At 40.4% G+C, this 27687-nt stretch overlaps 1 protein-coding gene across 1 annotated transcript; it reads right to left on the minus strand.

Annotated features, from left to right (window-relative positions):
- Positions 1-819: 819 nt before the first annotated feature.
- Positions 820-22565, minus strand: LOC133605624 (carbohydrate sulfotransferase 12-like). Its single transcript, XM_061958853.2, has 5 exons — positions 22274-22565; positions 19129-19304; positions 13481-13624; positions 2501-2799; positions 820-2418 (listed from the first exon to the last, which is right to left on the minus strand). The coding sequence occupies exons 1-5, from the start codon at positions 22563-22565 to the stop codon at positions 2172-2174; spliced, it is 1158 nt and encodes a 385-aa protein (XP_061814837.1). The 3' UTR covers positions 820-2171.
- Between the last annotated feature and the right edge of the window lie 5122 nt (positions 22566-27687).

Consider the following 27687-nt stretch of genomic DNA (forward strand, 5'->3'; position numbering starts at 1 on the left):
CTGTAGTAATGTGGCCAGAGATGGTACTGCAATCACGGTCAAATTTCTGTAGTCCACTCCCACTCTCCAATCGGTTTACTAAGTAATTATGCCACATTTTACTGATGTCGATTAGCCAAATGTATTTTTAAAGTTACGCAGCAATATTTTCGCCGGGAGTCGGGACAGATTGTTGGCATTACCCTGTTAAAGTGTCTAGTTTGACCGCACGGACCACCATCGAAATAATTATACGTAATAATATATAATATATTATATATCACATAGGCCTACTTTGATGGCAAGCCAGGGCCAACAGTAAAATTACCGCCACATTTTGTTCAACATAACTCCATGTTGCATCCAACCTGACACACTGTATTCTCTTCCATGTACGCACATCAAAAGAGCATCATACACAAATACAAATAGACAGAGTAGACATTGAAAGGGTGAAATAAACTAGATTTTGGGGTGTAATAATAGATGATCAAATGAACTGGAAATCTCATATAAAAAATATGCAACATAATGTGGCAATAAATATTTAAATAATGAACAAAGCTAAATATGTTTTGGACCAAAACGCTCCATATTCTCTACTGCTCGCTAGTGTTACCTTATCTGAGATATTGTGCAGAAATATGGGGAAATAACTACAAATGTGTGCTTCATTCACTGACCGTGTTAAATGATAAATAAATGATAAATGGCTTTTCTACCTTCAAGGTACTCAAAGCGCTTTGACACTATTTCCACATTCACCCATTCACACACACATTCACACACTGATGGCGGGAGCTGCCATGCAAGGCGCTAACCAGCAGCCATCAGGAGCAAGGGGTGAAGTGTCTTGCCCAAGGACACAACGGATGTGACTAGGATGGTAGAAGGTGGGGATTGAACCCCAGTAACCAGCAACCCTCCGATTGCTGGCACGGCCACTCTACCAACTTCGCCACGCCGTCCGTTACAAAAAATATCAGTTAGACTGATACATAAAGTTAGATATAGAGGACATAAAAACATTTTCTTTATTGAATCAAAAATATTGAAATTCAACGATTTGATAAAATTGCAAACAGCTAAAATTATGTACAAAGCAAACTATAACCGCTACCCAAGAGTGTACAACAATTCTTCTCAACTGAAGAGGAGAACTATAACCTTAGAGGAACATCTAATTTAAAACATTTGTATGCACGTACAACATTTAAGACTTTTAGCATATCACTATGTGGAATTAAATTATGGAATGGATTAAGCAAATAAGTTAAACAATGTACTGATATGATCCAGTTTAAGGGGTTGTTCAAATTAACAGTGCTTACAAAGTACAAGGAAGAAGAATTATGAGAAATACCTTCAACCTTATTGAAAACGGGATATTTCTTCATCTCAGTATGTTTATCATGACTGACCTAATTATATATTGCAAAAACTGCTGTATTAATCATTCACTGATGTAATTGTCTTACAAAGAGAAGACAGTAAATGAACATATGTATTTGTAAACGCTCTGAAGTGGGAACGGGGTAGGATTTTTCGGACATGATGTAAAGAGAAATTATATGAAAAAATTAACTAAACTCAATAAATAATAATAATATTCAAATTGATCAGCAAAATTAACCCTGAGCACAATATATAAAAAACTCCAAAAACAAATGAATATAACTATTTATGAGTCAATATTATTGGATACAATGAGCACATTCTGTAGTGCAGTTTTTCGAAGAGGGGTTTGAAGTACGATACTGCATGATTCTGATAAAGCATGTTCCCCGGGGTCACACGCCCCCCGTCCCCTGGCATTGCACCAAAGAATCAAGAAATGAGCAGAACTGCTTTACAGTCAGCTCTACGGAAAATATGAGTGAGGAGATTACGACTGGTGTGCTTGCTGGCAAATTTCACTTCAAAATACATCCTGACTGAACTTTAGATAAAACTATTTTGTGCAAGTAAATGATGCACATTCGAGTAAAACATTTAAAATATGTTCCTGTATGACATTCTGACAATAAAATTGCATCTGTGTCAAAATGTATAATTAATCTGATTAAATAGTGTATTTGTTTGGCAGCACTAGTTTTAATGTAATCGGAAGTTATCTATGAAGGTGTGAATCAAATTAGGATTACTACATTGGTGGAGGACTGTGCTCCATGTTGAACATCCTCAACTCATCTCTATTGTGTGATGTTGAGTAAAGTGTAAGGTGGTTCGTAGCCAAACAGCTGATAGTCTTTCTTGTAGAGCTCGTAAAGCTTCCTCCTGTCCTCCAGGGGCACTTCTTTAAGCCACTTCGACAATGTTGCAGGGGACGTCGCATTTTGGTAGGCCGGGGGAAACTTGATGAGCTTCTCCACGTTCAAGGACGTTAGCACTTCCAGGGCGTCTTCATCAAGCGTCTCCTGATGCCCGATAAAGTCGTACCTGAGCAGAACATGTCAACGTTAAACTGGGTTTATTTCTCAGCACTGGTAATGATGGAGAAGATGAAGAATATGCAGCTTACTCGATGTAGCAGGGTTGACACAGGCGGTAGAACTGCTTCCAGTGATAGTCAGACATATGGCTAGTTGAGTTCAGCAGGTGCTGGACAAAATGGTAGAAGGTGGGCTGGATGCCTGACGCAACCGCCTCCTTCACAGTCAACGGAGGGTCAGACAGGTTGCCGTAGCGACGCAGAAGGAGTCGGCCTAAACCTTGGTAATAAAATTGATTCAACGACAGGAGTTTGTTCCGGAAGGCTGAGATGAGGCGCACAAGGGGTTCACGGACAAACATGAACTTGGTGTAGTGCTTCAACTTGGCCTGCAAGCAAGGTAAGTTATTTGCATCATCTCCATTAATCATCATTAATCATGTGTTGTGTTCTTGTTACGTGCACCAGGCAACATTTACTAGATCAACAACTGTTTTGCTAATTATCAGATCATCCCTGTTCTGCAACAACTCCACTACCCATCAAACACCGTATCTAATTTAAAATAATTCTCCTTGCTTTCAAAGCTATCCATAACCTTGCACTGTCATATCTTTCTGTCCTCCATGTCGCCACGTTCCCTAAGATCCTCGTCATTTGTCCATCTCATTGTCCCCTTATTTAAACTGACCACCATGGGGGCCCAAGCCTTCAGCCGCTCAGCCACTCATATTTGGAACTCATTACCACTAGACCAGGGGTGTCAAACTCATTTTAGCTCAGAGGCCGCATGGAGGAAAATCTGTGCACACGTGGGCCGGACTACTACAATCATGGCATTAAAACTAAAAAATAAAGACAACTTCAGATGGTTTTCTTTGTCTTACTTTGGCAAAAAATAGAACAAACACATTCTGAAAATTTTACAATAAAAATATAGAAAAAATACTGGCAGCGGTAAAGTTAGATCCATGAAGGAAGGAAGAAAGTGAATGAATGTTTATAACTGGATACATTTACATAAGCATAAACATTTGTTTTCTTTTGTATTATTACTTTTTTATGAATTAAGTAACGTTTATGACAACCTTTTTCCAAAACACAATATAGAATGTGAGATATAACAGGATAATGCATACATTTATCATTTGTTTTCAAAACGGTTACAAAAAAGTGGGACCCCAAAAATTTACTGTAGGACCCCATTTTTATGAATTGATCAATTTAGAAAATTCCTGGCGCCAACACTGATTGAGTATTTGTGTGTGCAAAACAGCATCAGGCGGCTGTGGCCTGCGGGCCGGTTCTAATACTAATCAAATATCATTCCAGGGGCCATAGATAATTCATTTGCGGGCCAGATTTGGCCCGCGGGCCTTGACTTTGACACCCCTGCACTAGATCTTTGCAATATGGACTCAATTTCCCTCTTTAAATCAAGACTCAAAACACACTTATTTCTGACTGCTTATTCACTGTAAATTATATCTATCTTTGTTGTTGTCGTTTTTATCCAATTGTGTCCTTGAGTGTCTAGAAAGGCACCTTATAAGTAAAATGTATTAATATTTAATATTACTATTACTTTTTCTAGTAACGAGTAATTTTATTAATTACTTTTAAGTACGTTCCAACGCTGTTAGCGATACGCTTGATGTAACATACTTTTGATGTGGTGTTATGTCAACATGACGGGGGTCAGGAGCACAGCAAGTTCAATGCAGGAAATATCTTTTTACTAATGAAAGCAACAGCCAGCACTACACTAAAATGAACTTGATATCAAATAGAAGGAGGCAACATCACACTGTGACACAGCAGACAACAACACGTGGGCTAAGTATACATGCACATGTGGCACTAAGTGATTTACTTTGACTAAAATAGTTGCCCCCCCTTTAAAAACTCTTTAATGTCAGAAAACTCGATTTAAATAGTTTATAGACTATTTTTTTGTGATGTCAACGTTTTCTATGTATTTCTATGCAGCATGCAATATTTAGTTACACCAGCAGAGGGCGCTTGGTGCCGTTGGTATCAGTAGCTGGCGCCGTAGAAGAAGTCTGTCAGTATGTGATATGAAAAGAAGCAAATGCATCAAGCTCCGGTTGCAAAGCTGTGTTAATTGTTTTGCAGGTAAGCTGGTTTGCATATAACACATACAAGCAGTAGTATAATTTATTCTGTACCTTTTAGAGTAAGCAATGTTAAGCTAAGGTCTGTTTTGTGAATGTTAGTGATGGGTTGATGAGGCGTCACGAAGCGTTTCGACACATTGCAAAACTGTATTGATACTGTGTCGATACTGTGTCACTAAATACTGACATCTGCTGGACATGAAAAATCCCTACAGGCAACCTATGGACCGACTCAACTGACACTGATTTTATGACCTAGTATATACATAACATAAACCAAGTCATTGTATTTCATTTAGGATTATTTAATATCTTCATTTAAATAAAAATATATTTTTATCTTTTTTAGATACAGTCAAGAAATAATGTGAACATGTATCATAACATGGAAATCTAGGAGAACGTGTTGTGAATGAGGATGCTTGTGCACTGGGAATTTTTATTTGTATTTTTTTTTTACACTTTTTTATTTAAAAAACCCCAGTTTTTCCAACGTATTGAATTTTAGACGATTTCTCTTCTTAGTTATTATTTCTCCGGCTGTAGAAAAGACCCGCTCACAGGGCACAGAGGAGGCGTCAGTGCGACACAGTTCGCGTATCGGTCACGTGATCGAAACAGCTCATGATCGGTCACGTGACTTTCTAAAAGCCGTACGCGCACCGACACAGGGTTTTGCTCTATGAGCTCGACGCATGCGCCGATGCATTGGTGTTGCCGGACCCATCACTAGTGAATGTTATGTTATATTTGTAAAATTGTTCAACTCCAGACATTGTATTTTGTAGAAGAAGTCTGTCAGTACGTGATATGAAAAAAGCAGACGCATCAAGCTCCGGTTGTAACGCTGTGTTAATTGTTTTGCAGCTTGATCCTGAAAAATAAATGTGTCGCACAACGAAAGAGTTGGCCCATCTTTCGAGCCATGTAACACACACGTACACAATAGTACTACGTGCCGTGGGAATGTTGGACAACAAATCCATGATTGGAGTGACACGCTTGCAATCCAAACAATTCCTCGTTTAGAAAAATGTTGTCTATCCTTCACAATCATTATGAAAGACATTTTTTTTTAATGCATTCTAAATAGTAAATAAATGCTATCAAAAGTCCACTTACAATGGAGCCTATGGAAGCCGCTCTATTCGGCCTGTAAACTCCTAAACACATCTATATACAAACCCCGTTTCCATATGAGTTGGGAAATTGTGTTAGATGTAAATATCAGAGGTGGGACCAAGTCATTGCTTTGCAAGTCACAAGTAAGTCTCAAGTCTTTGCCCTCAAGTCCGAGTCAAGTCCCGAGTCAAGACAGAGCAAGTCCGAGTCAAGTCCAAAGTCAAGACTGGAAAGTCTCAAGTCAAGTCCCAAGTCCTGCATTTTGAGTTTCGAGTCCTTTCAAGTTGTTTAACCACAGACTAATATATTTACACAGATTGTGTATGCTTTTAAAATGCTGTATTTATTTATTAAAACAAGTGCATTTGAAATTGCAGGGAAAAAGATAGTGCTGACATTGCACTTCAAAAATAGCACTATTAACCAGTCATTTTAAACATGTAACTCATTCCTTTACAGAATAAACACATTTGAAAAAAACAAGTGCAACTGTACTTATTTGCACAAAAGTGTTAACATTGTATTTCAATGGCATATTGCATTGTAACTAGTTCCACAGCAGTTTCTATCCTGTTCTTACCTTATCTCATTGATCTCATCTCATACTGTATGTGTGTTTATGTGTGCGTACACATGAATAACATAACAAATATATGAACATAACAATGAACAGAGTTGTACTTTTTAGATGTCAGGACCCTATGCAATATGTACACATATTCTTAATATAGTATACATTTTAACTGACCTTTATTTGACTATGTTTGTCTTTTTGTAGGTGGCTAAAATACGCGGTGCTGCTGACCACCGTCTAACTTTACGTTACTGTGTGTGATACATTGACTAACGTAATGTTACTGTGTGTGATACATTGACTAACGTAATGTTACTGTGTGTGATACATTGACTAACGTTACGTTACTGTGTGTGATACATTGACTAACGTAATGTTACTGTGTGTGATACATTGACTAACGTTACGTTACTGTGTGTGATACATTGACTAACGTTACGTTACTGTGTGTGATACATTGTCTAACGTAACGTTATGTGTAGGTACCTCATGAGACCCTGCTTAAAAAAAAATCACTTGACAAAAAGTATGAATAAGGTAGCAAACTGCAGTGGACGCAACAGATTGCCGTGTTTGCAATGACGTTGTAACCATAGACATCTTATAAGTAGACGCAGGTTGCTGTGACGTGAGCAATTTGGCCGCCATCTTGAAGTGGTGATGAGGAGCCGGCGAGCAGCCTAAACTGACAGTTGACAGGTAGAAAACAAAGATGCCGGGCTGGTGTTCAGCGTTTTCCTGCTCAAATGAGCGGACTGTTGAAAATAGGAATCGGGGGATTACTTTTCACAAGTAAGATTTAACATTAACGTACTATTGGTTGTATCTTATGAAAATAATATTACCACAGAGTTGAGAAGGATCAAAGATCTTCAATATTTGTATGTGAAAATCACAAATAAATCTTCTGGTGGAGGATGACGCCCCTACAGGGGTTTGGTTTACAAACTTTCAGCCCCACCTAAAACAAAATTCACCAGCCGCCACTGATTATGATGCATTCTCATTTTAGGCAAAGTATAAGACAATACTTTCTTAACAGTATAATTGTAACCAGGAATAAGTCTTCAAGTAACAATATTCAAATACTAACATTGTTGGGTAAAACAGAATTTGGTTTTATTCTGAATCCAGTGAAACAGATTGGTGGTTTTAGCTGATATGAAGACTTTCAGGTGTTTATATGTGTTTATGTTTAAGTATTTGGCAGACGCTTTTATCCAAAGCGACTTACATAAAATAATACATATAAAACAATCACTGCAAATATTATCATTTAAGGGAAGAATGTAATAGAAAATATCAATACAAAGTGTCAAGACAGAATAAACTCTCTGCTGCTGCAGCAACAGAGATACAGTCTATAGGTCCCTAAGATATATAGATATCTAATGTATTCATACATTGTTTATGTAGGATATACGCATGTATATATAACCTAATCATATTGTTTCTTCAACTTAAAAATAGTTTACCGTTTTTTCCCCTTCTCTAGGATTATAATCCCAGTTTTGATCTCGGACGTCTGGTCATTTATAGCATATAAGAATATTATATTACTGTTAAGCAAACTATGAATACTAAAACACGCCAAAACATGTGTCTGTTATCATAGCTACACGTATGACAAAAAAGGGGGGTGAAAATCAGTGGTATTCAGTGAGGTAAAATGAATTAAATGCGCTGACAGTTCATTGTTCCTGCCAAATGAATTGCACTGAGTGGAGCGGATCACCACTCCAAGATGGCGGCCCCGCGCCTCGTCTGCGCCAGTAGGCAGTAGCGCTCCATGCTGCGTCTACTTATAAGATGTCTATGGTTATAACGTTAGCAGTGAGTTTGCAGCCTCACTGATTTAACTACACAGCAAATAAAAGTCACGTAACTTAGCCAATAAACGTTATCGTACATTCAAAACTTACCCTTCTTTGTGCAACTTCAAATGTTGAACGTTGTTGCGTCTCCGTCTGTAATATTCGAACTGTGTGATTTGCATACGGCAATTCGTTTTTTGTTGACCAAGTCGTAGTTTTTATACCCGAACGAAACCAACTTTGGCATAATTGTTGCGTTGTTTGACAACTTGTTCGGTGGTTGTACTGCAATTTGATTGGATGAATGCTGCGTGATGAAAACAACGTAGATCTAATTTGATTGGCTGTTGTACTGACAGCACACCAGCTGACAGGAACAACACGCTGAGAGACACAGACGAAGAAAATGGAAAAATACAGAGCGCTCCCAAATAACTTTTTAAGCGTTGGATTTTGGGGAAAGTAGCAAGTCATGTCAGGTCATGTCAAGTCAAAAGGCTCAAGTCCAAGTGAAGTCACAAGTCATTGATGTTAAAGTCTAAGTCGAGTTGCAAGTCTCTTCACATTTTGTCAAGTCGAGTCTAAAGTCATCAAATTCATGACTCGAGTCTGACTCGAGTCCAAGTCATGTGACTCGAGTCCACACCTCTGGTAAATATAAACGGAATACAATGATTTGCAAATCCTTCTCAACCCATATTCAATTGAATGCACTACAAAGACAAGATATTTGATGTTCAAACTCATTAACTTTTTTTTTTTTTTTGCAAATAATAATTAACTTAGAATTTCATGGCTGCAACCTGTGCCAAAGTAGTTGGGAAAGGGCATGTTCACCACTGTGTTACATCACATTTTCTTTTAACAACACTCAATAAATGATTGGGAACTGAGGAAACTAATTGTTGAAGCATTGAAAGTGGAATTCTTTCCAAATCTTGTTTCATGTAGAGTTTCAGTCGTTCAACAGTCCAGGGTCTCCACTGTCGTATTTTACGCTTCATAATGCGCCACACATTTTTGATGGGAGACAGGTCTGGACTGCAGGCGGGCCAGGAAAGTACCCGCACTCTTTTTTTACGAAGCCACGCTGTTACACATGCTGAATGTGGCTTGGCATTTTCTTGCTGAAATAAGCAGGGGAGTCCATGAAAAAGACGGCGCTTAGATGGCAGCATATGTTGTTCCAAAACCTGTATGTACCTTTCAGCATTAATGGTGCCTTCACAGATGTGTAAGCTACCCACGCCTTGGGCCCTAATGCACCCCCATACCACCACAGATGCTGGCTTTTGAACTTTGCGTCGATAACAGTCTGGATGGTTCGCTTCCCCTTTGGTCCGAATGACACAATGTCGAATATTTCCAAAAAGAATTTGAAATGTGGACTCGTCAGACCACAGACCACTTTTCCACTTTGCATCAGTCCATCTTAGATGATATCGGGCCCAGAGAAGCGTTTCTGGATGTTGTTGATAAATGGCTTTCGCTTTGCATAGTAGAGCTTTAACTTGCACTTACAGATGTAGCGACCAACTGTATTTAGTGACAGTGGTTTTCTGAAGTGTTCCTGAGCCCATGTGGTGATATCCTTTAGAGATTGATGTCGGTTTTTGATACAGTGCCGTCTGAGGGATCGAAGGTCACGGTCATTCAATGTTGGTTTCCGGCCATGCCGCTTACGTGGAGTGATATCTCCAGATTCTCTGAAACTTTTGATGATATTATGGACCGTAGATGGTGAAATCCCTACATTTCTTGCAATTGCACTTTGAGAAACGTTGTTTTTAAACTGTTTGACTATTTGCTCACGCAGTTGTGGACAAAGGGGTTTACCTCGCCCCATCCTTTCTTGTGAAAGACTGAACATTTTTTGGGAAGCTGTTTTTATACCCAATCATGGCACCCACCTGTTCCCAATCAGCCTGCACACCTGTGTGATGTTCCAAATAAGTGTTTGATGAGCATTCCTCAACTTTATCAGTATTTATTGCCACCTTTCCCAACTTCTTTGTCACGTGTTGCTGGCATCAAATTCCAAAGTTATTGATTATTTGCAAAAAAAAAAGTTTATCAGTTTGAACATCAAATATGTTGTCTTTGTAGCATATTCAACTGAATATGGGTTGAAAATGATTTGCAAATCATTGTATTCCGTTTATATTTACATCTAACACAATTTCCCAACTCATATGGAAACGGGGTTTGTACTTGATGTAAGTATTTATGTAATGTAGTAACAGACACATTTATTATAACATTTTATATTTACGTATTTTGATCACTTTAACCATACGCGGCACATTAATTAAAAAAACGCATCACAACGTTTGCTTTTTTTAACAACATCCCTGATTACTACTCACTCTATAAGAGCCAACAGACATAATAAAATATCACTTACTGTATAAGTTCTGCTGTCATTAGTATGCCGACTGCTAGGATGTTCATATATTCCCATTTAAATTGAGAACGAAAAAAAGGGGGGTGGATCCAAGCATCTTTCCGTGTCTTTCTCGCCATTTCCAGGTCTATATTGCTGTCAAAGTGTACCAACTTGTCGGAATATGTCCTCATCCTTCTACTATCCAGGTGAGAGACATGATTTATGATCTAGAATAAAGTTTGACGAGCAAGGAAGTGAGGAAACAGCTGATCAGTCGATCATGTCAACATTGGCACACAAGCTAGTGATCATGGCACCGCTGTAAATAGTTTGTCTGCGTTAGCGTTTATACTAACAATATCACTAATACTTGGTTAATATTCAATTCATGAAATGTCAATGGAGTATTGTTGGCGGGTTTGTGGATGTTTTTTTTTATTGGGTTTCATGGACGGAATAGAGGACTTCCCATTGGCTACGCTGTAAGCGAACTTTTATTTACGAGTTAGAATGATTACAAAAAAATACATCCGTCGTCATTTCTTTAATGATGATTGTGAACAATAAGCAAAATTCTAAAAAAAAAAAAAAGTGCAGTTCTCCTTTAAAACAAGAAGATATGACAGCCATTTAAGTACCTATAATAAATTACTTTTTAAGATAAGTTTATACTTTTTAATATGAGTATATTTCCTGAATCAACAACTGTATGTTGTTATTATGTGTGTTCATTTAAAATTGGCTCATTTAAAGGTGTCATATGTAATAATTTAATGTCAAGTCATCATTAAATGGCCCTGATATGTCAAAAGGCATTAATAAATCATGTTCTTTTCGAATACCTCTACAACTGATAGCGGTAGTTCAGCCGGGATATGCTCATTTCGAAATTTGATTTCCAGCCCCGAAAATCTTGTTGTTTTCATTTCGATGCCCCGCCCTCTACAGTTTGACCAATTAGAACGTCTGTGAGTGTGTCACATCCAGATTGCCAGTTATGCACCGCCATCTTCGTTGAGCTACTGCCACTGGTAAAGTTACTAAACATGTCAGACCTTAGTAAATCTAAATGGCGTCGTTACGATTCTCAACTTATTCATGACAAAGCCAGGAACAAAGCGAGGATTTGTATCGGGGACGCCTTTGAAAGATGGAGACGATTAAAGATGGAGAAGATTTTTTCATCTGACGCCAAACTTGCTAATTTCCTCCTTGATAGGTAAGTCAGACATTTACGTTTTCTTTTTACTTGTAATAAATGGAAATGGACATTTCGTAAGTAAACTAAATTGTCCAATACAGTCTCCGATCTTGTCTAACAAAGCTAGTATTTCGTGCAACGAATGCTTAGCATGCTAGCCCGGTCAATGACACATTGACATATAGGCTAACGGGGGACATATATGCCCGTTAGCCTGTATGTCGATGTGTCATCCAACTGACAGGGCAAAATACATTTTCGACAAATAAAACCTATGTGGTTATGGGTAGTGTCAGTGCCTAATTTGTTATCAATCTGCTGATACGCTGAGGAAATGCGTTCCAACATTAGCACGGCTAATTGCGGTTTCTGCATCAGGCACATATGGGGTGGTAATTGCTTGGCACAATATAATGCATTACATGTAATGATGTTCTACTTTGTGTACTGACATGGTAGTAGATTGATTTATGCGTAACATGGTTATTTATGCGTAACATGGTTATTGCATAACGTGGGTTGGCTCAGAATTGCACTCTGCACGAAAGATGGTGATGTGCGTACATGGAAGAGAATGCAGTGCGTCAGGTTGGATGCAACATGGAGTTATGCTCAATGAAATATGGCGGTAACTTTACTGTTGACATTGGCTTGCCATCAAAGTAGGCCTATGCGATATATAATATATTATATATTATTATATATAAATATTTCGATGGTGGTCCGTGCGGTCAAACTAGACATTTTAGCAGGGTGATGTCAACAATCTGTACCGACTCCCGATTAAAATATTGCTGCGTACATTTACAAATGCATTTGGCTAATCGACAAAAATGTGGCATCATTACTTAGTAAACCATCTTGCAAGAAGCATAAACAAAAAAAACCTACAGTGTAGGACTCGTCGATTGCCATTTTAAGTTCCTTGGAGTAGGATTCGGATTTGGCTGCGTTGGCTGCGTATCTGGCAACCTTAGTCATGGAGAGTGGGAGGGGACTACAGAATTTTGACTGTGATTGCAGTACCATTTCTGACCACATTACTACATATGGCACCTTTAAAATGTAAACACCACATGACTGCACTGATACTCGTCTAAACTTAAAAATATTCGATAACAATGGCGGTTCTAGTATTGGACATCTTAAAATGCTCAGATACTGAAGTAATATGATGACAATGATGCAACCGATGCATGTTATGAGGAAAGATTGCAACAAGAGTAGATCAAAGAGGCCACTAGTATAACAACTATTGTTGGAACTTAATCCTGTGTTGGATCGAGGATCTCTTTCTGAGTGTTCTGAGCTCCTGTTTCAATATTAGTGTTATGCCACATCAGCTGTCATGATGTTCTTCATAGACTACAAATTGGGGTTAAAATTAGTCACGGCCCAGGCCTTGTTGAAGCCTTGTGGTAATGGGTTCAGAGTGGAGGCCTGCTTGGCCACCTTCTCTGCCTTTTCCTCTCACTCTGTTCGCAGGTCCTGCCGCTGCACCTAATTGGGGCTAATCAGTGACAAAATATCAGCTGGGGCTCCCCAGGACCTCACGCACTGCTCTGCTCGGTTTTGCTTTGGCTGTTCGCTGGGTTATATTTTATTCTCACTTTTGTTATATTAAATAATCCTTTCAGCACCTTTTACTTCAGTCATGTCTCCCCCTTTGTCTTTGCGGCCCTGAGTCAGCCGTAACAATAAATTCAACGGTGCTCCTGCTGGTTGAGTTTCAGTTGTGCACTCCATTTTAATTTGATTGCAGTTGAAAAGCTTCAGTGATGGAATGATATGAACCCTTCCTTACCATTCCCATGACAGGAGAACTGAATGCTCACCTCCATCTCGACTTTCGAGAAGCTGGCAAGGCTAGGCAGACCCTTTGGATTGTTGGCCTTGGAGCAAGGTATGCTCATGAGATCAGGGTAGGGCTCGCCTTCTTTTAGTGCATGCATGAACCTCTTCCAATTAGTGCATGCCACCTGGAGAAAGGAAGACGATTAACTACAGCATATTTTTAGCACCAACATGATAATCATCTTGTTTGGCCGATCAGGCTTTTCCATGTCAAATCTTAGTGTGGCAACAGAAGGTGAAGGTATGTAAAATGGAATTCTATTGGCGGTAACAAACAAACATGTGTGGTCAAATACCTGACTTCAGATGTCTCCTAATGGGGCATTCACACATTGCCAGTTTGGATGGTGGTTCATTGCGTTTCTCAAATCGCCGTGAACTGTTTTTAAATGATGGTGGAAAGCCTTTCCCAACAAGTTTTAAACACGGTTCCGACGCAAATTGACACGGTAGTGACATTTTTTTTTTTGTTATATTAGCATGCTAATGTCAAAATTGAATGGCAGAATACAGTTACAGTATGCCTTATATAGTGAGTGCATGTGGATATATACATACTGTATGTAATATGATGATGGGTGTATTTGTATTGTGCATGTATGTATAAGCAGGGGTGTCAAAACATATTTTAGCTCAGAGGCCGCATGGAGGAAAATCTATTCACGTGGGCCGGACGGGTAACATCATGGCATAATAACTTAAAAATACAACTATGACAACTTCCTATTGTTTTCTTTGTTTTACTTTGGCCATAATAGAACAAGCAAATTTGAAAAATGTACATACCACAAATAATAATCTTGCCAAAACACTTTGTTAGTTAAACATTCTTAATCTCAGTGTATCTACAAAGCCGTTAAACTTTAAATCACAGCCCAACTAGGCTTGAACAAAAACAAAATAAAGCATGAATAAAAACTATTCTATGTATCAACTACATCATGTGTCATTTCCACATATAAATCCTGTGCTAACTCAACAAACCATACAAATTGAGGTAGAAACTATTCAAGAGGGTTGAGTTACTTCCTGCCTTCTAGGCATCACTGAGTATTGACAGAAAAACAAAAGCTGTGCAATGTGTGTACAAATTTAACAAACCAAAAATAAAAACTTAAAAGACTGACAGTTGTAGTAAATCACACACTGTTCACTTTTTTTTCACATTTGAACAGAAGACAATAGTTTTTACAGAACTTTATCAATGTGCAGTGTCTCATGCAGCATTTTAAGTAGGGTTACTAATTGATTATTTTACTCCTGTTTGTTTTATGTTAGGTCGAGGGGGAGGAGTCCCAGCCCCGCTTTACAGTGTACCTCTTGCTTGGTATACTTTCTTGCCCGGTATAAACTATGTGCTTGCCTAACATAATTTCTATTGCGGCATCCTGTGAACACATTTAGAACAGCAGTTTCTTTCTTTTAAAAATGCAGCTCAATTTTACACTTAGCAAACTCATCTCACAAGCCGGATTGAACCTGATCCAGTTTGCAAGCCGCATGTTTGACATCCCTGATGTATAGTATTACTAGATATTGAGGTATCATAAATGATAGGAATCATATCAATTTCTAAGTATTCTCCTTAGAGCCCTCAGTAGTTCCCGTTCAAGGGACATCTGTTTGTGTTAGATTCAATCCTTTGAAATTTAATTAGCCTAATGGTAACTTTTTGGTCACAATCTTAGCCTAAAACACATGTAGAATGGCTCTCAGGAAGTTTGAGCCAAAGCTATTTAAAGGACCACAATGGAAACAAGCCTTTTGGCTTTTTGTGCCATCCATTTGCCTTTTTAAAGCATTACATGGATTTAATTCTTTAAGATGTCAATACACTTCTCAATCAATCAATCAATCAATCAATATCAGTGGATCAGAAGATCAAGTGATGCTGTAATTGACACAATAGTGTAAAGAGGTCCCACACGCCAGATACATCACCCAAGCAAGCGGAGGTAGGGAGATTACAGAGCACCCCTATAATGGCAGAGAAGGAGCAAGAGAGATTGTTAGTTAGCCATTCTTGGGGAGACGCTACGAGGGAGCCACTCTTGGAGAGACTCTCTTAGGAGGACGTTCTGAAGGAGCTGCTCTGGGAGAGACCCTCTTGCCCTCTGGAATAAACCAAATATTTGGTTTGGTGGCTGAGATGGTCTCTATCTTTTTACCACAGTAAATCACAATGCAAAATAAATTTAAGACGGTGAATCTGAAAATTGACAGCGACTTGTGAGCTATACTAGAGATTAAATCAATACCCTGCGCGGAGGAGAAAGAGTTCTCCTCACTTCGGTCGTAACACTGATCTCCCTGAAAGACAGCAGAGTCCTTCACCCTTCTACTCCGCATCAACCACAGTGCCTCCCAAATAGCTCATTGATGAGCCTGTGATGCTTCTGTGTTTAACTCCGCCACCTCCAGTCCAGGAGGAAAATGTGACTGGCAGATTATGGTGACATTAACACGGTATTATACGTAGCTAGTAGCTAGTACGGAGGATATAATTCTTTTCACGACAAAAAGCATTTTGTACACGGCCCATTTGAGACCGCTAAGACCGCCATGAAAAATGTAACACATTTTTTTCAGGTCCTGGTGGACGAGTGAGGGATGACCAGGTTTTGTGTTTGATGTTATCACAGCCTTTGGCGGAGCATGTAGAGCTGCCATGAACCGCCATCTGAACCGGCAATGCGCCTTTAGGGCTTTTACAGTATAACATCGACATAGCGGGTTCTGTTCTGCTGGTTCACATCCTACCTCAGCAACAGACTTCAATACATATCCAGAAACAACTGTACATCCCGCACCATCCCAGTAACACTTGGTGTCTCTCAAGGATCAGGGCTTGGTCAACTCATTTTCATTAACTACATGCTAAACCTTGGACTTATCATTCGCTACCATGAACTTTATTTCCATTGCTTTGCCAATGACACACATACGCCATCTACCCACCAAAATATTAAGCCCTGCCACAGTCTACACCCTCACAAACTGCTTTTCTGCAAAAAAATAATGGATAACGACCAACTTTCTCAAAAACAGCTGCAATAAATCTGAAATTATCATATTGGTCGCAAAGCTCTCCTTCCCTCCACGCAGCAGGACTTCACTACTACCACTGGTGGTCACTCACTACCCTCCACAGATCAGAAACCTTTTAATCCTACTGTCTCCTTCCAACTTCACATCCGTCAAATCACTAAAACAGCCTTCTTCCAACCGTGTATCATTGTCTGCCTTTGCCCCATCCTCTCTCAATCTGATGCTGAAATTCAGATCCATGCCTTCATCTCCTCCAGACTGGATTATTGTATTAGCCTTCAATAGGGTCTTCCCCCCACTCACCCACAAAAACTCCAACATGTACAAAACTTGTCTGCGGGGTTGCTTACCCACACCCGTTGCAGAGACCACATCACCCCTGTCCTCAAACAACTCCACTAGCTCCCCATACAACAGCATGTCCACTTAAAGATCCCGCTGATCACCTTCAAATCACTAAATAACCTGGCCCCCCATACCTCACTGACCTTCTAAAGCACTACCACCCTTCCTGTTTATTTGGAAAGGATCCTCATTAGCTGATGTCATGGCAGTTAGCTAGTCTTACTGGGGTGCACGCAAAACATTACATATTGCGAAACAGTTTAAAAACATTGCAAAACACATTAACCCTTAGATGCACAAACTACACTCCATGAGTAAGGTCAAAAATGACCCCAATTGAAATCAATGCTTTTTGCAATAACTGGGTTGTTATTCTTCAAAATCTTTAAAACGAAGAGTTGTAATATTTTCATATTCCAGGTATTCCTCAAAAACATGTTTGTGACATGAGGCCATTTGCATTTTTTTTTTCATTAATATTAAGGAAGCGACTTGGATGAGAATCAGCACCTCCAAGTCCGAGTCCATGGTTCTCGCCTGGAAAAGGGTGGAGTGCCATCTCCGGGTTGGGGAGGAGATCTTGCCCCAAGTAGAGGAGTTCAAGTACCTCGGAGTCTTGTTCACGAGTGAGGGAAGAGTGGATCGTGAGATCGACAGGTGGATCGGTGCGGCGTCTTCAGTAATGCGGACGCTGTATCGATCCGTTGTGGTGAAGAAGGAGCTGAGCCGGAAGGCAAAGCTCTCAATTTACCGGTCGATCTACGTTCCCATCCTCACCTATGGTCATGAGCTTTGGGTTATGACCGAAAGGACAAGATCACGGGTACAAGCGGCCGAAATGAGTTTCCTCCGCCGGGTGGCGGGGCTCTCCCTTAGAGATAGGGTGAGAAGCTCTGCCATCCGGGGGGAGCTCAAAGTAAAGCCGCTGCTCCTCCACATCGAGAGGAGCCAGATGAGGTGGTTCGGGCATCTGGTTAGGATGCCACCCGAACGCCTCCCTAGGGAGGTGTTTAGGGTACGTCCGACCGGTAGGAGGCCGCGGGGAAGACCCAGGACACGTTGGGAAGACTATGTCTCCTGGCTGGCCTGGGAACGCCTCGGGGTCCCACAGGAAGAGCTGAACGAAGTGGCTGGGGAGAGGGAAGTCTGGGCTTCCCTGCTTAGGCTGCTGCCCCCGCGACCCGACCTCAGATAAGCGGAAGAAGATGGATGGATGGATGGTATTAACGAATTGCAGTTTTTGTATCACTACCCACTCTGGGACCCCAAGTAAGTTCCTATCGAACTTCTATGAACCTTTAATTCTTAGGAACAATGACTGTCCCCCTTACACTTCTGATGGCATCTCTCACATCTGATGCAACTTTAACTGTCAATACTGTCCTACTTACACATCTGATGCCAGCAGTCTCACCACCCAGGAAGGGCAAATATCTGATCCACTAAAGACTGTAGGACAACAGAAAGCTCATGAGTTAATTCCAAATACTGTAAAATCTGGATCTTTTTTTACATTGTTATGGCTTACTATAGATGTAAAAACCATGGCAGATGCATTATACAAGTTGGTCATGTTTAACACATACGTTTTGTGTTGTACCTTTCAATATTGGTGAGTCAAATGTGGAGTAAACTCTGAACGTTGGAAGCTAACATGGTACATTCATTTTATCTGCCGCTTCTCTTGCCAACATGGCCACCAAACACAAATAGTCACTTGATTCTCCTGCCAAAATGGCCACCAAATACAACTAATCATGTTCTCTCCTGTCAGTTTGATGGCAAGTTGCATCAGACGTTAGAGCTGACATCAGATGTGTAAGTGGGTCAGTCAAAGTTGCTAAAAAAAATAGTTAAAATATGAATTTTGATAAAAAGCGCTATATAAAATCAGTGAATGTTATTATTATTATTATTATTATTACACAGGCACATTTCCATGCCTTAATGGGTGAGTTGAACAAAGCCAAGCTGCCCAAGGACATCTCTGTAATGGCACCGAATGACATTAAGGAAAAATGCACAAGTAACGGCAAGGGCGACATGAGGTGACCAGGATTTAGGCGTAACAACCCAGTGACTCGAGGGGGCAACATGGCCAACACGGTAATAAGCTAACAGCGGAATCACAGCTGGGCACACCCTTCTTACTACTAAACATGCATTCAGCCTGTTATATTAGCACCACCTCCTCGATAGAATAGTTGATCATGTTGGTGTGTTGTGTGCCCCCCACCTTTGGTATGAAGCAGTAAATGAAGCCATGTTCATCATCGACAAGGAGTTGATGTAGCACTGTTTTGATATGTTTGTCCGAGCTTTGCTTATCTTGGGGAAAGGCCTCCATGTTTTCTCTGCAGGCGTCTCTCAGCACCGTCTTCCTCAGCTCCTGCTCGCGGACCACCCTCCCTACTGGGAACCATGTACACACGCATGAGAGCAAAGATTGCTGTATTTAGGGATCATGCCAAAGCAAGTACTGCTATGTCAATACAGATGTCGTCGGCAATAGACAACACAAATAAAAAGTCAGGTGGACCTTGTTCGTCACATTCAATTATGTATGTAAAAATGAAAAGTCCAACATTCATACCTGTTGACATGTCCCCATGGTAATAGAATACCATCACACATAGGTATGTCACTAAAGTAAATAGCAGCAGGACATATCTATTAGATATCCTTGTTGACAGCTTTTTACATGTCATCCTGCCTTGGAAGAAAAATGAGATAAATCTACATAGCACACTGTTTTTAGTCCAGTACTTTTATTATAACATAGTTGCAGAACTCACCTTACAGCGTTGTCACCTGCCAGCACGTCGCTAACTTTGTGATCTCATTACCAGCCAATGTCTCACAAAAAGAAGTATGGCAGAAACAATCAAAAGTCAAACTGACAGCTTTCCTGAGCTGACGCCCAGTGACCGCGAATGTTCGCAACACCTCAGTAAGGAAAGTAGCTATTGGCTGTCCTACAAGTGACTAGAAGTCATTACATGATGTCATCACTTTAATTGCAATGGGCGCTGTAAAAGAGAGGAATAACGTGGGGAGAAATAAAAAAGCCTGTTTAAAAACTGAGTAGAACTGCAAATTAACTTTCTTTTGTTGATTCTTATTTTGTTTTCTTTAAATCAGTTTTGTTCTGCATTGTTAAATGTTAGAGTATGAAATTTGATCAGAAGACTTGAGGGTTGTGACATCCACAAACAAACCGAAACTATCGATTGGCTCATTAACATGAACGATGGGATTGGGACCAAGTCACAGTTGTGAGAAGTTTTTTCTTTTATTTATCACTGTGTTTCACACAAGTGCAAATCCAAGCACCTTCTTTGTTACTCCACTGAGTGAGACAGAGAACAGGAACAAAGAGAGGGGCGCAGCATAGAACACATGGAGTTCATATTTTATTAAACAAATATCACTTTTTTAATTCTGTATCTATATATATTTTTTTCGGAATAACAATAAAGAAGGCTTTATTCATACACACACATTTCATTTGTGGTCTGTACGCGGAAGGGTGTAGGTCTCCTCTGTGCTCTGACTGACATTAACAGCAAAGTCATACGTGCTTTTATGTCTCCAAAAGTTGCGAGATTTGTCACTAATCTCTTCTGAGAAGAATAAACTAGTGACCTCTTAGCCTTGGAGCCTCGCACTAGGTGGAGGTGGTCTTGGTGGTCAATATTCACTCAGTCAGCACCTTTTTGTCTGCCTTTGTGTAAGATGGTCAAGTATGTGATAGACATTTGTCATGACATCAGAGAGAACTTGTCTTGTGTGTAGGTTGTAGTGACGTGCGGTCACTGGAGGCAGGTGAGGCGGGGCCTCACCTGCCATCATGGAAAGAAAAAAAATGTAAAAAGAAAAAAAATTTTTTTAATTGTTATATGTATCTAGTGATTATACTATAAAGTTATTTTCCATTTAACTTCACCAGTTTTAGATTATTTTTATTCAAAATCGCTGAATTTTCACATTTGCTGTTCAAATATTGAGAAGAGACGGTGCGGTGATCAGCAGCCAGTTGAGGCACGTCACTCAGTGCCTCACAATGGATTGCGGACTCGGCTAACTGCTGGCCTGCTGTGCAGTGAGACCGTATTGCTATATGAATTATATTATACATTTCCATAGTTTAGTTAGCTGAGGTATATAATGTACAGTGTATTTTGTCAACAACTGTATGTGTGTAAAGTATTTCTTGTGCTGAGCAATCATAAAACAGCTGCGAAGACGCACTGTGTGAGGCTCGCGTAATCCCGCCTCCTGGTGCCGGTTATTGCACCTCCGCCGCAGACTGCACCCCCTGACGGGAGCGCCACACCAACCAAAGCCCACACCCAAACCCTCCACGTGCAAGACCGAATCCACCCAAAAAAAGTCACTTAACAAGAAGCCAAAAAGTGCAAAAACAACATTGCTCACGCCGGAGGAGCCGTGAACGACTGCAGGGACACAACATTAGGTACACCTGCAGACTGCAGCACGGATTTCATATTTCATTCATTCACAACTCCTCCAACACGACCACCACTGTTCCCGCACTTATAAGTAAAGGTAAGACCATAATAACGTTTTTTTAATTAAATGTGCTTTTTTGTGTGCTACAGTTTGTATGTGTAAAGTTAAAGTTAAGTTAAAGTACCAATGATTGTCACACACACACACTAGGTGTGGTGAAATTTGTCCTCTGCATTTGACCCATCCCCTTGCTCACCCCCTAGGATGTGAGGGGAGCAGTGGGCAGCAGCAGCGGCGCGCCCGGGAATAATTGTTGGTGATTTAACCCCCAATTCCAACCCTTGATGCTGAGTGCCAAGCAGGGAAGAATGCTGGTATGAGCTTTTAAACATAACCCATTAACTGCTGCCAATCAAATGGTGAATAAGATACTCTTTAGGGTTCATATGTTTGTAAATCTGACTGTGATGAAGTCAGTGCCTCACCAGTCATGAACCTCACCGCACGTCACTGGTAGGTTGGCTTTTACCCTGCAATTAATGCACAGTGGGAGAGCAGGTTTGGATCATTGAAGGCAGCACAAATTAATGTAATTACAAAGTAATCATGAGTATGAATCTTTAACTTTGTCGGACTGTGGCAGTTAGAGTGGTTGTTGTATTATAATTATCTACTTAAATGAATGACCAGAGAAAATCTAAAAGGTGTTTTTAGCAAATATTTGGAGTTCCAATATAGACACAAGTCATGCGGGCAGATGAGCTGCTTGAAAATAAGAGTGCCCCAGAGAAAATAAATACACAATCTTCATCAGAGCAAGGAATGAAGGAAAGGTAAACACATCTTAGCTTAGACGTAATAAAGGTCCAAACAGGATGTATCTGACAGAGGAGATGAAGAAATATTACATCGGTCCGGAGGAGGAGGAGCTGGCGGGAGCGACGCCTCCTGCCGACTAGTAGAAGCCTTTCTGGACTGCTTCTGTCTCTGCCGGCGCTTCCGGCACAGCAGCGACGCGTCAACGTTCCCGGGCCACACAGAGCTGATCGGAACCAGCTTGCCGTTTGGACCCCACCGCAAGTCCCGGCGCTCCATGGGGGAATGGCGGAGCATCTCGGCTTCCATAGCCTTTAATACCTCCCACGTTCCTTCCTCCATATCGTCCATGTCCGTTGCGGGAAAACCAATTGCTGGCGACATTCTGTCATGACGAGGTTTTCGGAGCTTACTGCGAGGATTGTTTTCCCAGGGAGCAAACGGACTACTTCGGACATGACGTGCAGGTAAAAACATGATTTAATCTTGGACTCAAAGTACTACAAAAACAGAAAACAACCTGAAGGCGAACGTGCCTAACGCACGCGAAAGCTAAGGCAAAAAATTTAGGACATGAAACATGAAACTATAAAAACATGAAAAAAAACTCACTAAACGGTGGCTTGAATAAACAAAACTTACGTGGCATGGCAGGAAGCAGGAAAAGAGCAATCGCAGAGCAATGTCGCCAGGACGACTAACTGTCAAAACAGGCTTAAATAATAGTCTCTGATTAGAGCAGGTGCGTGATCCGAACACATGAGACAGGTAAAACTAATCAGTCGTCATGGAATCTAAAACAAACAAGGAAGCGCAAACAGGAACTATGGAGTCTTGAACAGAAAATAACAAAAAACATGATCCAGACCACAGATCATGACACTGTGCTACTTGGAACGGCCCCAACCAACATGGTTCAGTCCAGTTCCCGGTGTGTTGTTTTCTCAGAACCCAGTCCCCAGGGGAGTTCCAACGGAGCAAGTTCCCAGGTGAGACTTGTTCATCAAAAGTTGATGACACCTCCCCCTTTGAGCTCTGACAATGGTAACAAGGGCATTAGCCTCTGGGACGGGAAGCTGTTCCACACATCCAATGAGTCAAGGGATTAAGTTTCATTGGAGATTTCAGAACTAACATATATACATAGACTTGATAGAACAAAATATAAGTATCAAAGCTTGAGAGAAAGAGAGTAATATAATTGCATTTTTTAAAATAAAAAATAAATAAAACATAATATTAAATAGACATAACAAAACAGGCTTTTGGGGGCACACCTCCTTTTAGCTTTCCAGTAGGCTACTTATCATCTGAAATGTGGTTCTTTACCAAAGATAACTATTATGAATAAATTACCCACTTCAACCACATTCTCTTAAACAGGTCTTCCCTAAGATATTATTACTCTATATGAGTCATTTTCTCCATTGTCCATGTTTCCTTGATCATTTCCAGCCACAGATTCTAAGTAGGAGGTACAAGTTTGTACCAGCATCTTGAGATAGCTTTCCTAGAGGCTGTAAAAGTACCTTAACCAAATGACGACCTTCTGTCCGTAAAACTGACCCTATGAGCCTGATTTACGAAAATCCAAATAGCACTAGCCAGCAGTGTTGGGTTAGTTACTGAAAACCAGTATTACAACAAAGACACTTGATCATTTTCTGCACATTTATGTTATCATGCTCCTACCTGTGTGCAATGTGTTGAACCAGCAGCACACTTCTATTATCTGTGACACCTTTCCTGAATCACAGTCTAGACAACAGACACATATGCACACTGACAATTCTGTACGCGAGGCTGTGGATCAAATCACAAGTGCATTTGTGGATCTGGAATGACTTATATGCAAAAAAATGAAATAATTAAATATGTCTTCATGAAAGAGATATAGTAATATATTTTCTAATTAAAAAAACAAACATTTAAAAAACGCCAACAGACCAAAACGCATCAATTTAATTAATTTTAATCAGCCCCTTAAGTCATCCAGCGGCTATAAAATTATAAAAGAAATTGCTGAATAGAATGTGTAATATTTTTTATTTCAGACCGTCCAAAATATTGACACACACACGTAGGACAGAGAATTCTCGTTTGTACATTGTGTGTCTGCAGCACGAGCACTGATCCTGCAGTCGTGTGTAGAACCGTCAGTTTGCACGTCTTTCTGACACGTGCTAAAAGTTATATGTGCATCTTCTCCTCACAGAATTGTAAGCGTTTTGATGATCAGCATATATTTTGCATATTAATTAAGCCTTAGGGCAGCACGGTGCTACAGGGGTTAGTAGGTGTGCCTCACAATACGATAGGTCCGAAGGTTCGCTCCCCAGGCTCGGGGTCTTTCGGTGTGCAGTTTGCATTTTCTTCCCGTGACTGCATGGGTTCCCTCCGGGTACTCCGGCTTCCTCCCACCTCCAAAGACATGCACCTGGGGATAGGTTGATTGGCAACACTAAATTGGCCCTAGTGTGTGAATGTGAGTGTGAATGTTGTCTGTCGGTTTGTGTTGGCCCTGTGATGAGCTGGCGACTTGTCCGGGGTGTCCCCCGCCTTCCGGCCGAATGCAGATGGGTTAGGTTCCAGCACCCCCGCGACCCAGAGAGGGACAAGGGGTAGACAAATGGATGGATGGGATTAAGCCTTATTATAATTCTGCTCACTTAACAGACACAATCCACTTTGCACACGATTAGTAGATCAGTTTAGTGTTTTAGTATACACAAACCTTCAGTAAATCAGGCCCTATGTCCACAATGAGGTCATACACTTCATTGGAATGTTATATTCCAACACTTTAGACATGACTTGTCACGGCGCACGTGCAATCTCTCGTGCCTTCTGCTGCATGCTCAGCTGGCACGCTTCCAGCGGAGGTGCCAGCTGAGCACCTCCGCTCAGCTGAGCATATTGCCTATAGCATAAAGCTATAGGCAATCTGTAATCAGTGCCGGAACGTAGTTCACGTCTCGTAGTAAGTGTCCCGTCTCTGGCTTCCCTTCCACGTACTTGCTCTCTCTCTGTGCCTTCTTTGTTTCCGTGATTGAGCTGTGTGCCTTGACTTTCCTCTGGATTCTGGACTGCCTCCCTCGATCCTTGACCCCTGCTTGGACACGGACCTCGTTGCTTCTCTCCAGCCCCCGACCGCTTGCTTTCCCATGGACTGCCTTCTCGCCTTGCCCCTATGGTCTGACGAAAGATTCATCCAACACGCACATACAACAAACTCTGGTAACATTTACATTGTTAATTCTACACATTGTTTTGCACCAAACACTTGGAGTAGCATACACATCCCACACATTCATCATCAGCTTCAATAAAGCTATTGAATTGATTCCTGCCGTGGTGTCGTCTCCTTCCTTTGCCGTACGTAACATGACTGAATGTACTTCTTCCCAAAGTGATTTTAGCTGTACAGCTCCAAAATATGCGTAGGATGTGAATTTAACGAGTCACATTGTCTCCAACGTGGCTGAGGTATTAATTAAATCTTAGGTGAAATCAAAAACCAAAAACCAAATTAAACACCCTCCATTGTTGTGAGCATGTGGAAGTAAACTGGGTTACACATATTTACCATTCCCCAGATGTAATTTCTTACTTCTAATTCAGCTTCTCAATTTTTGTTTTATAAAACTCTCGCGTGGCGCAGTGGGAGAATGGCCGTGCGCGACCCGAGGGTCCCTGATTCAATCCCCACCTAGTACCAACCTCGTCATGTCCGTTGTGTCCTGAGCAAGACACTTCACCCTTGCTCCTGATGGGTGCTGGTTAGCGCCTTGCATGGCAGCTCCCTCCATCAGTGTGTGAATGTGTGTGTGAATGGGTAAATGTGGAAGTAGTGTCAAAGCGCTTTGAGTACCTTGAAGGTAGAAAAGCGCTATACAAGTACAACCCATTTATCATTTATTTATTTATAAAACCTGGAGATAACTTTAGTACACCTACAGTTTGGTTTATATGCACAATCACTGAATTTGTCAGTTGTGTACAAATGTGTCTTTCAGTGTTTGAAAACTCTGCAATTGCTTATTTTCAATGACAGTACCTTTCATTGTCCACTGTTCAAATGTGACATCTTCTCCTGGCTTCAATTAAGTGTCAAAGAGCACGTATTGATCTTTTCTTAATTTAAATTGTTTAATAAATCCAAATCAAAGTTCTAATGTGCCAGAAGTTATTGTGCTTATTTTCGCTATGACATCCAAGGGATTTTCCTTTTTGCCTAAGAGCGATTGAACCAAAAAATATTGAGAATCTGTTTCCATTTCCTCTTACATCATCTTGTTATAGTTATCATTCTTCCAACAACACAGGTACCAGAACTGAGCTGCATAAAAATACTTATTCGCACTTGAGAGAGCCATTCCTCCTTTGTGTTTGGATAATTTAAGGGTTGATAATCTCACCCTCAGTCTCTTGCAACCCCAGACAAACCTGGATATAAATTTATCCCAAGCTGTAAACTGAGTCTGTGGGACCTCTACTGGTAGGACTTGGAATAAGTTGTTTAACTTATTCCAAGTCCTACCAGTAGAGGTCCCACAGACTCAGTTTACAGTTTACAGCTTGTGATAAATTTATATCCAGGCAATATACATTTTTATTACATTAATCCTATTGCCAAATCTAATAAATAAGTAAACCATCATTAAATATTGTCTTTAACGTTTTGTATTACAGGTCTATAAATAGCATACAACAATCACTTAGGTTCTTGACCAAATACCTTACTGATGTCATGTCCCATCTCAAATCAAATCTTTGATATCTTCTGAGGGATCATCATTAAATGTTAATTGTGGCTTGGTAATATTTAATTTAATAAAGCCCATATCTTTCCAAGCCGTATTGATTAATTTAGTAAGTCTATTTTTTATAAGGTTTTTGTCCATATCCTGATTAAGTATAAAATGTAAATCTCCACCACATACGCAAACACCCTCTGTCTCCAACGCAATTATATCAAACGGTGATTTAAAAAACGTTTGTCAGTGTGTGGAAGTGCATACACATGTATAAGTGTCATCACATTTGCTTTTATTTTCCCCTTTATTATTAAGTTTCTGCCAAAAAGCTCAACCTGCCATCAAGCTCTGCAGCCAACCGGTCATCACACTTAAGTTTCATATTTAAGGATAACATTTCATCCCTCTTTCACATTACCTTTAGTTGACACCTTTTTAAAATGGTATTTCACCTATGAGTGCAATGTAACATGTCAGCACGACTCATATTTTGAAGTGGAATTGATGCGTGTTTATGGAGGTTTGTGTCTTTCTTACGAAAAGCTTTCAATATGCATTCAAAAGTGCATATTTTAACCATTGAAATAATTTCTATAGTATGAAAATATCCAGCGGGCCGCATTGAGATGTTTATGTTGTATTATGTCCAGGTAGCAGATAACTGCCATTTTTATACTGTTTTGCAAGACCAGGTCATGTGACTTCAAACTTGGCTGGTTCTGAGACAGGATCGATTGCTTCAGTCTTAA

Source organism: Nerophis lumbriciformis, linkage group LG05 (genome assembly GCF_033978685.3).
Source record: "Nerophis lumbriciformis linkage group LG05, RoL_Nlum_v2.1, whole genome shotgun sequence".
Lineage (NCBI taxonomy): Eukaryota > Metazoa > Chordata > Actinopteri > Syngnathiformes > Syngnathidae > Nerophis > Nerophis lumbriciformis.

Excerpts from the sequence above, each read along its gene's own strand:
- LOC133605624 (XM_061958853.2), bottom strand. The coding sequence starts at position 22,565 with ATGTCGCCAGCAATTGGTTTTCCCGCAACGGACATGGACGATATGGAG. Across the intron at positions 2,800-13,480 it reads TCTCGAAAGTCGAGATGGAG|GCCAAGTTGAAGCACTACAC; the intron begins GTGAGCATTCAG and ends CCTTGCTTGCAG. Across the intron at positions 2,419-2,500 it reads TGTCAACCCTGCTACATCGA|GTACGACTTTATCGGGCATC; the intron begins GTAAGCTGCATA and ends TGTTCTGCTCAG.